The sequence below is a fragment of the Mauremys reevesii genome, linkage group 15, assembly GCF_016161935.1.
Source record: "Mauremys reevesii isolate NIE-2019 linkage group 15, ASM1616193v1, whole genome shotgun sequence".
NCBI lineage: Eukaryota > Metazoa > Chordata > Testudines > Geoemydidae > Mauremys > Mauremys reevesii.
This window is the reverse complement of record NC_052637.1, coordinates 16959885-16972548: the sequence shown is the minus strand read 5'-3', so window position 1 is coordinate 16972548 and position 12664 is coordinate 16959885. Positions and strand designations below refer to the sequence as shown.

At 46.1% G+C, this 12664-nt stretch overlaps 1 protein-coding gene across 1 annotated transcript; it reads left to right on the top strand.

Moving 5' to 3' along the window:
- Positions 1-37: 37 nt before the first annotated feature.
- Positions 38-7939, top strand: LOC120382998 (zinc finger protein 43-like). Its single transcript, XM_039500565.1, has 3 exons — positions 38-85; positions 1043-1156; positions 1477-7939. The coding sequence occupies exons 1-3, from the start codon at positions 52-54 to the stop codon at positions 3294-3296; spliced, it is 1968 nt and encodes a 655-aa protein (XP_039356499.1). The 5' UTR covers positions 38-51; the 3' UTR covers positions 3297-7939.
- Positions 7940-12664: the final 4725 nt, after the last annotated feature.

Here is a 12664-nt window from a genome sequence, read left to right as displayed (position 1 = left end):
GGGCAGGGGGCTCTGCTGGACCCCAGTCAGAGAGCCCTCTACAGGGACGTCATGCAGGAGAATTATGAGACTGTGACCTCACTGGGTAAGGATTCATGTTTGTTGTTTGAAGCTATGGGGTCTGCATTTCTGATTATGGTCTGGGTCCTCTCGGGCAGGACTTTGGAGCGGAGCCCGGAGCTGGAGCGTGAGGCAGCTCCGGAGCAGTGGAGCTTCAGGTTTTTGCCTGGAGCTGGAGCAGAGCTGTCGGGTCAGCTAGATTAGAGAGGAATGGGTCCCATAGTCCACAACTCCAGAGTAAGAGAGCCATTGACCTCCATACCCTCTCCCATGGGATAGGGGAGTCATGAGCTTAATGGACATGCTAATTCACACCCATCCCTCCAACTCTCATGGGTGCAGAAGCAGTGTATTATCCTATCTCAGCAGTTCTCAAACTTCATTGCACTGTGACCCTTCTGACAACAAACATTACTACATGACCCCAGGATGGGGAACCAAAGCCTCAGACTGAGAACAAATCCCACCTTCAGCCCTGGACTGGAGGGACTCAGGCTTTGGCTTCAGCCCCAGGCCCTAGCAACTCTAACACCAGCCCTGGAGACCCCATTAAAATAGGGTCACAGCTCACTTTGGGATCCTGACCCATAATTTGAGAACCACTGTCCAATCTGCATTAATTCTCACTCACAAACAGAATCTCTGCACCTCCCTTCCTGGGACTAGCTCCATCTGTGGGGAGGGCTCTGGGTTCTGGAGGTTTCGACATAGGCAGGGGTCTAACACCAGAGATTTCTGTGCCTCAGCAAGTCCCCCCAGAGCACACAGATCCTGAAAACTCCTAGTGAGGGTGTGACTACTCCCCCCTGTCCAGACATCAGCCTCTCCAAAGGGGGCTCAGTGACCAAGTTCCCATCTGTTCAGATCCCACTACCCCCTAGGAAATTATGGAGTCAGGTTAAACTCAAGATGTGCCTTTGTGACAAATACTCCACCGATCCTCAGTGCACTCTGATCATGCCTGATTTCATCCCCTGAGCAGGACTCCCCATTCCCAAACCTGACCTAGTCACCCGGCTAGAAGCAGGGGAAGAGCCATGGCTCCCGGATTTCCAGGCCTCCGAGGAAAGGAAGCTCCCAAGAGGTACTGGCACAGGTGAGAAGTCAGTGACACTGACACAGAAAGTATCCAGCAAATGAAGGAAAATGCTGAAAATCCCCAAAATGTGGTCTGAGCCCCCTCAGTTCTGTTCTCACCCAGTTCAGCTGTGGTCAGCAGTTGTCATGTCATCGTGGTAGATATTGCTCATGGCTTCCCACCCACCCTGTTAGCTGTCAGGAGTTTTCTCCCTGACTTCACTTCCCTGTGAGTGTTTGGATGGGATGTGGAGGCAGAATCCAATTTCTCAGTCTCCCCAACAGTTACTGTGTTGTGTTTTCCCTCTTTTCTGTTCCCCTTTCTGTCCTTTCTACCAGTCCAAGCAATGATTCCTGCCTGGATTCTCTGTCCCACAGCAGGTGACAAGACAAAGAGTGAGAACAAGGAGGGGGATCCACAGCAGAAATGTCCTGAACAAGTGGAGCTGCAGGGGACATTTTTGAGAAGAGCTGAAGAGAATTTTTCCCAGTGCTTGGAACAGAGTAAAGCCTGGAGTAATTGGCACAGGTCAGAGAGGAAGTTGGGAAACTGCCAAAGGAAGAAAGTGGATGAATCAATTGAATGTGGGGGGGCAGGCAGGGATCCCAAGGAAATCACAGCCCAGCAGACAAATCACAAGGAAAATAAACCCTATAACTGCTTGGACTGTGGGAAAAGTTTCAGTCGGCGCTCCGTCCTTAGTAACCATGAGAGAATCCACACGGGAGAGAGACTGTATAAATGCTTGGACTGTGGGAAAAGCTTCAGTCAGTGCTCAGGCCTTATTAACCATAGGAGAATCCACACAGGAGAGAGACCCTATAAATGCTTGGACTGTGGGAAAAGCTTCAGTCAGCACTCAGGCCTTATTAACCATGGTAAAATCCACACTGGAGAGAGACCCTATAAATGCTTGGACTGTGGGAAAAGCTTCGATCGGAGCTCAAATCTTACTACCCATCGGAGAGTGCACACAGGAGAGAGACCGTATAAATGCCTTGAGTGTGGGAAAAGTTTTAGTCAGCTCTCAGGCCTTATTAGCCATGGGAGAAACCACACGGGGGAGAGACCATATAAATGCCTTGAGTGTGGGAAAAGTTTTGGTGTACCATCTTCCCTTATTATACATCAGAGGACCCACACGGGAGAGAAACCCTATAAATGTTTGGAGTGTGGGAAAAGCTTCAGTCAGCGCTCACGCCTTATTAGCCATGAGATAATCCACACGGGAGAGGGACCATATAAATGCCTTGAGTGTGGGAAAAGTTTCAGTGCACCATCAGTCCTTATTATACATCAGAGGACCCACACGGGAGAGAAACCCTATAAATGCTTGGACTGTGGGAAAAGCTTCAGTCAGCGCTCAGTCCTCATTACTCATAGGAGAATCCATACAGGAGAGGGACCATATAAATGTCTCGAGTGTGGGAAAAGTTTCAGTGTACCATCAGCCCTTCTCATACATCAGAGGACCCACACGGGAGAGAAACCCTATAAATGCTTGGTCTGTGGAAAAAGCTTCAGTCGGAGCTCACATCTCATTAGCCATGGGAGAATCCACACTGGAGAGGGACCATATAAATGCTTGGACTGTGGGAAAAGCTTCAGTCAGCGCTCAGTCCTTATTAACCATGGGAGAATACACACAGGAGACGGACCATATAAATGCCTTGAGTGTGGGAAAAGTTTCAGTGTACCATCAGCCCTTCTTATACACCAGAGAACCCACACGGGAGAGAAACCCTATAAATGTTTGGAGTGTGGGAAGAGCTTCAGTCAGCGCTCAGGCCTTATTAGCCATGGGAGAATCCACACAGAAGAAAGACCCTATAAATGCTTGGACTGTGGAAAAAGCTTCAAACGGAGCTCAAATCTTATTATTCATCGGAGATTGCACACAGGAGAGAGACCCTATAAATGCTTAGACTGTGGGAAAAGCTTCAGTCAACGCTCGGGCCTTATTAGCCATGGGAGAATCCATACGGGAGAAAGACCCTATAAATGCTCAGACTGTGGGAAAAGCTTCGGTCAGCGCTCAGTCCTTATTAACCATTTGAGAACACACACAGGAGAGAGACCCTATAAATGCTCGGACTGTGGGAAAAGCTTCAATCGGAGCTCAAATCTTATTACCCATCGGAGATTGCACACAGGATAGAGACTGTAAAAATACCTTGAGTGTGGGAAAAACTTTGGTGAGAGCTCAAAACATCAGGACAGAAATCATATAAGTGCCTCCACTGTGGGGTAAGTTTCATTCAAAGATCAAACCTTGCTTCATATCAGATACTCTACACAAGAGAGAAACCCCATAAGTGCTTGAATGATGGGAAAAGCTTCAATAACTGCAGGAAAAAATTCAGTCTGAGCTCACACATTATTCCACATTCGATAATTCACAGAAGAAAGACCTTGAATGTGATGGAAGCTTCATTTGGTGCTCACACCAGAGACTTCTCCATATAGGAGATAAATTCTCTCACTGCCCTGACTAGGGCTGGCCTTAGTAAAAACTCCATTTCCCAATTCCCACACCCCTCAGTGGCATGTGGCTCCCAGGTATCCAGCTGCCCCTGCCTGGGGGCAGGTTCCAGCAGCAGCTGACCCTGAGCTGTTCAGGGACCCCCTTGTTTGCCTTGTTTAAGCAAACCCCAGGCAGAGGAGGTGAAGTACCAATCAGCCCCTGCTGCAGCCCTGGCTGCTGAACTGATGGGCCTTCCTGCCTCCTGCTAACCTGCTGGGGGAAGGGAGAGAGAAACTCCTATAGAAGATCCCTCTGCCTGGATGAAGTTCCCCCATCTCTCTTCCCTTCCAGATGTGATGCCCCTTCCATGGAGATGAGGGGAGGGATACTTGGGCCAGGCCCCACATTCACGCTGGACACCTGTCCCCATTTTCCAGCTGTCCCTGGGCTGGACTTCCCCACTTATCTGGAGTTGGTCCCTGCGGGGTGAGTGTCCCTGGGGGTTGGCAACTCTTCCCCTCCCTAAATCCACTAAAGTGCTAGGTTCTGGGAGATCAAATGTGAAGGGACCAGGAGGGATGGGTTTTGGGGAGGAAATTGGGGGATTGTATGGTTGGGGCTGGTGGATGTGGGATGCAGAGGGTGCTGGGGAAATCAAATGTTAGGGATCATGGGATAAGAGAGGAGAGTAAAGGGAAGAGAGCTGCTGCCTCTTATCACTCCCTCTGTCCCTTTTCCCTGCCCTCTCTGCATTTGGAAAGCACCACTGATTTCCACAGGGTCCTTTATGGGATGCCTGAAGGCTTAAGGATCCTGTTACCCCAAAATTTGGACCCAAGGTGCCCTAATAATGGCCTCCCTATAACTGCAAACCAGTTGTGAATTTGGCCCATCTCAATGGGTGGCCTGCCCTAGAGGAATTGCCTGTGTTTTATCAGGGAGTGAGTCTCTAACCCTCAGCCAACTCCTCAGAACAGATTAGTTCTGTTTACTCTGGGAGGATAGGTATACAGCCCTCCGCTCAAAGGATTGACACTCAAGCAGTAATCATTTGAAAACAAAATAACATTTATTTAAACAAATCGGTTAGTGTACTTAATAATTGAGAAAATACAATGCAACACAAGCTACAGTAGAGCGACACAATAAACTACATGACTCATATAGCAGATACAATGTTGCACAATTCAGTACACAGACCAATATGTATAAAGCCTTAATACAATGTTGCAATATTTTATCAACCTATTACAATGTAACATACAGATCCCTTATACATATATATAGAACAGCATTACAATATTACATGTTAAATTACATTATTAAGTAATAACATTCTATGAGTGGTGATCAGTCAATCAGAGAATAGGTGGGGTAAAATCCATTCAGACGCAGGCATCCAGCTTTATTTACAATCATACCCCTGCATTCCTTATAATCGAGAGGTTTCAGAGAGTTATACTTACTTTCCTTTTTCTTAAATCCTTCTGTCTGGTCTCAGTCAGGGCCGGCTTTATTAACTGCGGGGCCTGATTCAAATACCTGGCGGCCGTCCGGGGCTTCGGCAGCACTTCAGCGGCAGGGGGTCTGCTCTGGGTCTTCCGTGGCACTGAAGGACCTCCCGCCGCTGAAATGCCGCTGAAGACCTCCGGAGCAGACCCCCTGCCGCCAGAATGCCACCAAAGACCCCTGGAGTGGACCGCGGCTGGGTGAGTTTAAAAAAAAAAGCTAAAAGAGCCAAAGGTGTGGGGCCCTGGTGGGGGCCCAGTTCCAGGGAATTGGGCGAATCGGCCTAAAACTGGCCCTGGTTTCGGTCCTTCTGCTCTGTCAAAAGCGATTCCAGTTCTTGATGGATTCTTTCTTCTCTCCACTCTCTCGATCTGCTTATCTCCGCTCTTTGACCTGTTCCTCTCTGCTTTCCTCTCATCTTCTCCGTTCACTTCACACCCACACTGATGCCTGTCAGCTCTCTGCCTTATATACAATTTTTGAGCCTTTCTGATTGATTGTTCTCTCAGTGCCAGTGATAAGCATAGTCCCCTCCTGGTGGGGTGATACCTGTTTAGCCAATCAGCTTTGCCTGTCATTTGAGCTGGACCCAGCTGAGAACCTCCTTCTCACCTGACTGACCCCTCACTTCAGGTATTTGGTGTGAATTTAATCTCGCCTTGCTGAATTTTACTTAACCCCAGTTGCCTGCATGCTATTGGTCAATTCAACCTAAATCCTCCATTTTGATTTTCTGAGGTAAAATCATTGTTGATTTCTAGCTAACCTTACCTTAAACTATCTCCATTTAATACTTGTAAAAAGCCTTAAATCTACAACTAACTACATTTTTATGCATGTCTAAACATTATGATACAGTCACAACTTTTGTTATGCTAATTGGCGCAGGTGAAATTTACAATTTTTTTTTCTCTGCCTGCTTACAGCTGTGTGGCTGAATGCTCTCCTGAGAGACTGCTTTCCACAGGGTCTTTTGTGGGAGGCCTAAAGGCCTTGGGATCCCACCTTTGTCTCCACAGCTTCAGCTTCTGAGGAAAAATGGTTGGGATTAGCTAGTGAATCTCCTCCGACCCTCACCCACTTTTCCTAGTCTAGACTGACCATCTTATATATTCTAGTCCCCCCCCCCATTAGCAAAGCAATTATTGGAATCACTGAGTTCCCCATTGCTCCTGGTTATGCCAAAAACATTTATATTTTGTCCCTTAGAGAGCAGAATTAAATAGATTTTAAAAGTGCTTTAGCAGGGATAGCAAAATGTGGTGTTTTGAGGTTTGTGTTATATGAAGGTGATGGGGTGAGTAGGAGGGATTCCCTCTTCACTTTACTGTCACACTCCACCCCAGCACAGCAGCATCTGTCCGACCCTTTGAGAGTTTATCCTCTCCGCCTTCCACCCGCACCTCCCACTTTGATTTCTTTGATCCTGAATCAGATTCCCAAGGACTAGAGCTGAAAGTGTCCCAGACCTGGAGGGGGAATTCAAATGAAGCCCCAAACTCTGTTTTACCATTCTCAGTTTAAATCCCTGTTTATATTTATTGGTAAAGTAGCTTCTGGGCTTTTTCCAACCACGTCCAGAACATTTGGAGATGGGAAGATTTTGGCTTTGGTTTGTTTTTTTTTCTTTTTTTCTTTCTTGCATTAGGATGATGCTAAAAGTTTTGTAAATGACAACCAAATAATGAGTAGGTGCTGAGTACAGGAGGTTTAGCCATTTAAGATAATAGATACATTTGTTTTCCACATTTTGGGGGTTATGATTCTGTGGGATTTCACTTTATGAAGCTGATAGTGTTTTGTAGCCCACCTTGTAGTGTTGGTTTCTCTCTCTTCCTGAAGGCCATTTGGTCACATACTTTGATATTTAGTTTGACAGGATGTAGTATAGTTTATTGAGGACTTCACGAGACAAATGATCATTTGCCAGACGAGTCCTTTCTTATTTTATTCTAATCTTTCTTAATCCTTTGTTATGAGACCTTTGTGTTGTTTGAACAATGAATGGGTGAGTGCTAGATTCACACTGAGAGGCCGAGACTGAAAGGGGCATGGATTTCCTGCCTGATCCCTGCAGAGATGTGATATCCAGTCTGAGGGGGACAGGGTGGGAGGTGAGGGGGACAGAGCTGGAAAACTGTAGACTTTTCTCTTGAGAGCTAGATACCTGAGGCTGAGAACTGTGAATTGCTGCACCAATGCCAGAGAGATACTGGAATTGCCCTGTGAGTGTTGGGTGAAGCCCTCCCTCAAATCTAAATGGCTACAAATGATGCCCTGAGAGGAATGAAGAGGGGAGGGGCAGTATCTCCTGACTGGTGAGAGGACAAGGCTGGGAAGAAAGAAGCTGGAGAAATCAGCAGGCCTGGTCCAGCCTTGAAGCTCGGCTGACCCCCACATCATAGAGGCCACAGAGAGATGAGGAGCCTGACAACCCAGTTGGTCAACCCCTTCCCCCTATACCAGAGTGGGGATGACAGCAATTCTCTCTGCCCTGCTCACCCCACACTGCATCCCTCTAGTCTCAGTGCCTTGGATTCCCTGCCCTCAGAGTGTTTGCTTTGTGACTGGGTCCCAGAATCTCTCCTGGATTCTCTGCACTTTTCTACCAGTTTGTAAATGTCACTATGTTGCTAGTGCATGGGGGATTTGGGTGCAGCAATGTACTGGGCTGGGGATGAAAAGTACCATGCTGAGCGGGGCTGGGGAGTGGGGAAAGGAGTCTGTCTTTGTTCATCCTTTGAAATAATAAAGTAGAATTTAGTTTCTCCCACTCCCATTGTTCTTTTGTTTTGCATTAAATATTCACCAGATTCAGAGTGGCTGTTACAAGTAAAAGCAATATAATCATGGTCTGGTACAGAAATGCACAGTGAGGTCACCCATACAACTTTACCTCTGACCTGTCATAGGCTCAACTGCAGGCAGTATACTCTCAAATGTATGTAGAAAAAATATGGGTAAAGTGATTCTGCTCTCTGAACTGGATTTCAGCTCGAGACCCCCACTCTCTCAACCTTACCACCTGCCTAATTCTAGCTCAGACCCATTTAAATCAAGGGGGCTATTGGCAGTAGTAAAATTAAACATATGAATAAGGTTTTTGCAGGACTGGGACTTTAGAGTGCTAGCTTTAGGAGTCTCTCTCTGTTGATACTCAACCTGTTTCTCATACCACAGCTTTCCCCAAATTCATTCTTGTCTGGCTACAAAATAATTGTCTCAGTTAATATTGTGATTATTTGTAATACAGCAGCAGCCAGGGCTCCACAGCAATCTTAACTCCTATCCTCTGTTGTTCCTTTCTCCATTACTGTGTCCTATATTACTTGATTTTCCTACTGCTTAATATTAGAATGAAGCTTAGAGATTTCATGAGCATTTCCCAACCATATCCCCTGAATTTCTAGTTTAAAGATCAATTGTGCCAACCTTCATTTCAGAAGTATATTTCCCTCCCTACTCAGGTGGCGTCCATCCCATGAGGACAGTCCTCTGTCCATGAATGTCTCCCAGTGGTTGAACATCCCAAAGCCCTTCTTATAGCACCATTGCCTGTGTCATTTATTGCTCATCATAATCTTGTCTTGCCTTTGCTTTCCTCATCTAGGGACAGGTAGAATCCTATTGAAGATCACCTGAATCTCCATTTCTTTAAGTGTCTTCCCCTGCCTGGTGTAGTCTCCCTTAATGTGTTCCAGTGAGAATCCAGCAATATTGTTTGTTCACACGTGAAGGACCATCAGTGGATTATTTCCTATTTCTATTAGGATCCTCTTCCTCAGGTCCATATCCCCTACCTTAGCTCCCAACAGCACACCCTTCTATTCTCCAGATCAGCTCTGGTGGAAGGCCTCTCTGTTCTTAGTAGGGAGTCCCCAGTCATGTGGACCTGCCTCTTCCTGGTGGTGGCTTGATTCTCTGGCCTTCCTCCTGTTCTTTGTCTGCAAGTCTTCCGGGGGCTGTGAACTCTGGATATCTCCATTGATTCTTCCCCTCTTTTAGTAGGACTAGCTGTTCTTCTCTTCTTCCTTGCTCTCCCATCCCACCTTTTGTTGCTGTCTGCTGCACCCATCCTTCATTTTCCAACTCAGCAAACCTGTTCCTGAACTCTAGTTCTCCTTCACTAGCCATTCTTTTCCTGTACCTAGTTCTTGTGGTCACATGCTTCCACTGGCCACTTTCCTCACCCAGCAGTCTCACCTCACAGTTCTCCAGTCCAGCTGGCATCTGCCAGTCTTGAGCTTTCCCTTCAGCCTTCTCCTATCTTCCCTCCATCATCTGCTCAAATTCCCTTTGAAACCCCACTGTAGTTTCTGTCTGCATCTCCAAACCTTGGATCTTCTCTTCCATCTGCTCTATAAGGCGGTGCTTCATAGAAACAAAGTGCTTCTCAGTTACCCACGCCGGGATAATGTACATCTCGTAACTTCCACATCTAGTCATCTTCATTGTTTCTTCTGCTTGTTGGGTCACTTCCACTGCTGCCTCTGTTGTTTCACTGCTACACTCCTGACAAGAAAACAAAACAAAACAGCACACACAAAATAAACCCAGAACATCCCTCACACACTCCCCCCAAACTTCACTTACAAACCTCCACTCAAATTCAATGTTTTCAGCTCTGTTGGCTGATGCCTCTGCTGCTGCTCACACTGCAGTTCCCATGGAGGAGGCTGCCCAGAGTACTGTGGTAGGGAAGCATTGTCCAGTGCAACATTTCTGAGCCATTGTTGAATTCTCTGTGTAATGTTACAAGCTGAGGCCTGACTGAATTTGCTGCTTGGTTGTTACTGAGGAGGGAAAGGTGAATTGAGGATGCTGAGTAACATCAGCTAAAGCTGCTGCCCTGATTTTGCCCTGCCTTGGGATGACAATTGCCCCCTGCAGTTCATGGAGTTAGAAGGGTGTAGAGGGGGCAAATCAGGGGTGGGATGGTCAGAATCTGTGCAGGGTGAAATGGCTCAGGAGGGACAAACTGCTGGAGGCAGGGGGAATAGAGGGGCTGAGGGGCAAAATCAGGGATGGGGTAGCAACCAGGTTAGGAATGGGATAGAGGTGCTGGTAGACATAGGCAGAGATGAAAAACCTTGGAGTAGAGAGGGGCAGGTGAGAATAAAAATTACCCCAGATGGGCTGAGCCATAACAAAAATAGAATGTTTGAGGCAGAGGGGCGCCCCTCCCACCTTTCAGGGCCATGCTGCTCAACAGCCACTTCCCAGGGATGTTTTCTTAATGGCTCAGTGCATCCCAATGCCTAGACACGGCAGCTCTTCTCTATCTGATATGATGTATTGAGCTGCTAAAGGACACTTGATTCCATGAAATAGTCTACACCTCCCCCTCCAAAAAAAATCAGATGTGTTTTTAGTGTTTCAATGAATCCCATATTAGTTTATATGACAGCATATAGCCTCATAGCAGTTCACAAATCCATCTTAGCTGCTGTTCTGGTTGTCATCCTCTATAAGTGTAGGTTTTTTGCCTTTAAATTATCTACTTTTTATTACTCATAGCTCTTCATCATTTACCTTCAGTAACATTGTGAGATAGTTGACACCAGGCATCATTGTGCATATTTGTAATAGCAAATATAGTAGATATTGGTGCAAGATCTGAGGCCTGAACCAGAGGCAGTGAACGAAAGTCAGGCTGTGCATTAAAGCAGATGCTCACAAGTTCACTGCCCAGTACATGAACTTGACAAAGTTGTTGTTAGTGTACTAGGCACTAGAGATTTACGTAAATATATTCCAGCTAGTACAAGATAGGTTAATTTGACAAACAATGGATAAGGATGTTTTGTCCAAGATATCAGGAAAAAGGGGAGGTAACACGTCTCATGAACCACGTAAGGTGGTACATAAGTTGTTTATCTCAAATTGTATGTTTCAGTCTATAAATGTTGGGGTACCTCGCTGTAAGCCTTTGTCTGGCCTAGGGAGCAGCAGAAAGTCTTGCTGCTGACTGGCCTGGTCCAGTGTAATGGGCATACATGTGATAGTGTACCTGTAGAATCTGTGGGGTGCTAGTGCGACACTAAGTGAGAAAGGGTTAGTCATGTAGCCTGCTAGTTGACCCAAATCCAACTTTTAGAGACATATTAAAAAGTATGTCAATGGTCATTAGGGCCATTTTATGTTAGATAAACTAGGACTTTGAAAAGTAGCCTTCTATTGTTAGAGAATTAGAAGAAGATAGTGATTGTAATGGTCTGTGTTTGTTAACCTCTAACAAGATATAGGTAATGTAACCTGTCTGTCACTATGTTCTATTGCAGGGGTTGGCAACCTATGGCACACGTGCTGATTTTCAGTGGCACTCTGCTGCCGGCCTGGGGTTCCGTCCACCGGCCCCCTGCCAGCTGGGGTCCCAGCTGCCAGCCCTGCTCAGCCCGCTGCTGGCTGGGACCCTGGCCGGCAGCCCCGCTCGGCCCACTGCCAGTCTGGGGTTCTGACCACCGGCCCCTGTAAATGTAAAATGTATTACTGGCTCGCAAAACCTTCAATTACAGTGAATAAATGAAGACTTGGCACACCACTTCTGGAAGGTTGTGACCCCTGTTCTATTGATTCAGAAATTAAAAGGGAATTTTAACATTTTGATGAAGCTTGGGTGTAACAATATCATTGTCTATATTTCTCTTTGAAATCTGTAGGAATCTGTCTATGAACTGCTTAATGGATAATTACTTTAGGCTGATGAATGCAACTAGTTATCTGTGTATACATAAAAAATAGGAGGTTTTACTCCAAAGCCACAATGCTTCACCCAAGGAACACCTGCTGTCAAGAGGCTGCCAGAGAACTATAAAAGGAACTCTTGGGCCCTGATCCTCTTATCTCAGATCTACTTAAGCTTTGTCAGGGGAAGTTTGAGTCTCAAGACTGAGGTCTCCAGCTCCAGTCTGGATCATCCTGACATTAGTTCCACAGGTTATAGTCCAATTCTAAAAAGAACTTTTTGCAGCTCTGAAGCTCACCATCTCTACTATGAAACTGACCTTAAAACTCTATTCATGTCTGTATATATAGTGATTTTTTAACCTATATACTCTTTTTTTAAAAAAAATAAATTTTAGTTTAGATAATAAGAATTGGGTGTAAGCGTGTATTTGGGTAAGATCTGAAATATTCATTATCCTTGTGGGTGATGTGTCCAATCCTTTGGGATTGGTAGAACTTTTTATATGATGAACAAGATTTTTAGTAATCCTCATCGTATTTGACTTGGATGTCTGGGTAGGAGCTGGGTTGCTTTAAGGGAACTGTATTTCTGGCTTCTGGGTAACCAGGAAGGTATTGTAGATGTTGTTGGCTTGGTGAATCTAAGTATTAGAATAGCCACCTGTTTGGGGGATTGTCTACTCCAATCTTTGCAGTTTGCCCTGATTAAGCAATCTCAGTGTTGCCCCCCCTGAGACTCTGGTGGCAGCTTTGTTGACAATAAACCTGGCTGAGCACCTTCACCACTGAACCAAGTCTGTGGTCTTTCTGGGCAGTACTATCGAGGTCTGCTGGGTCAGTTACCTGTGCAGAGCTGGAGAGTACAC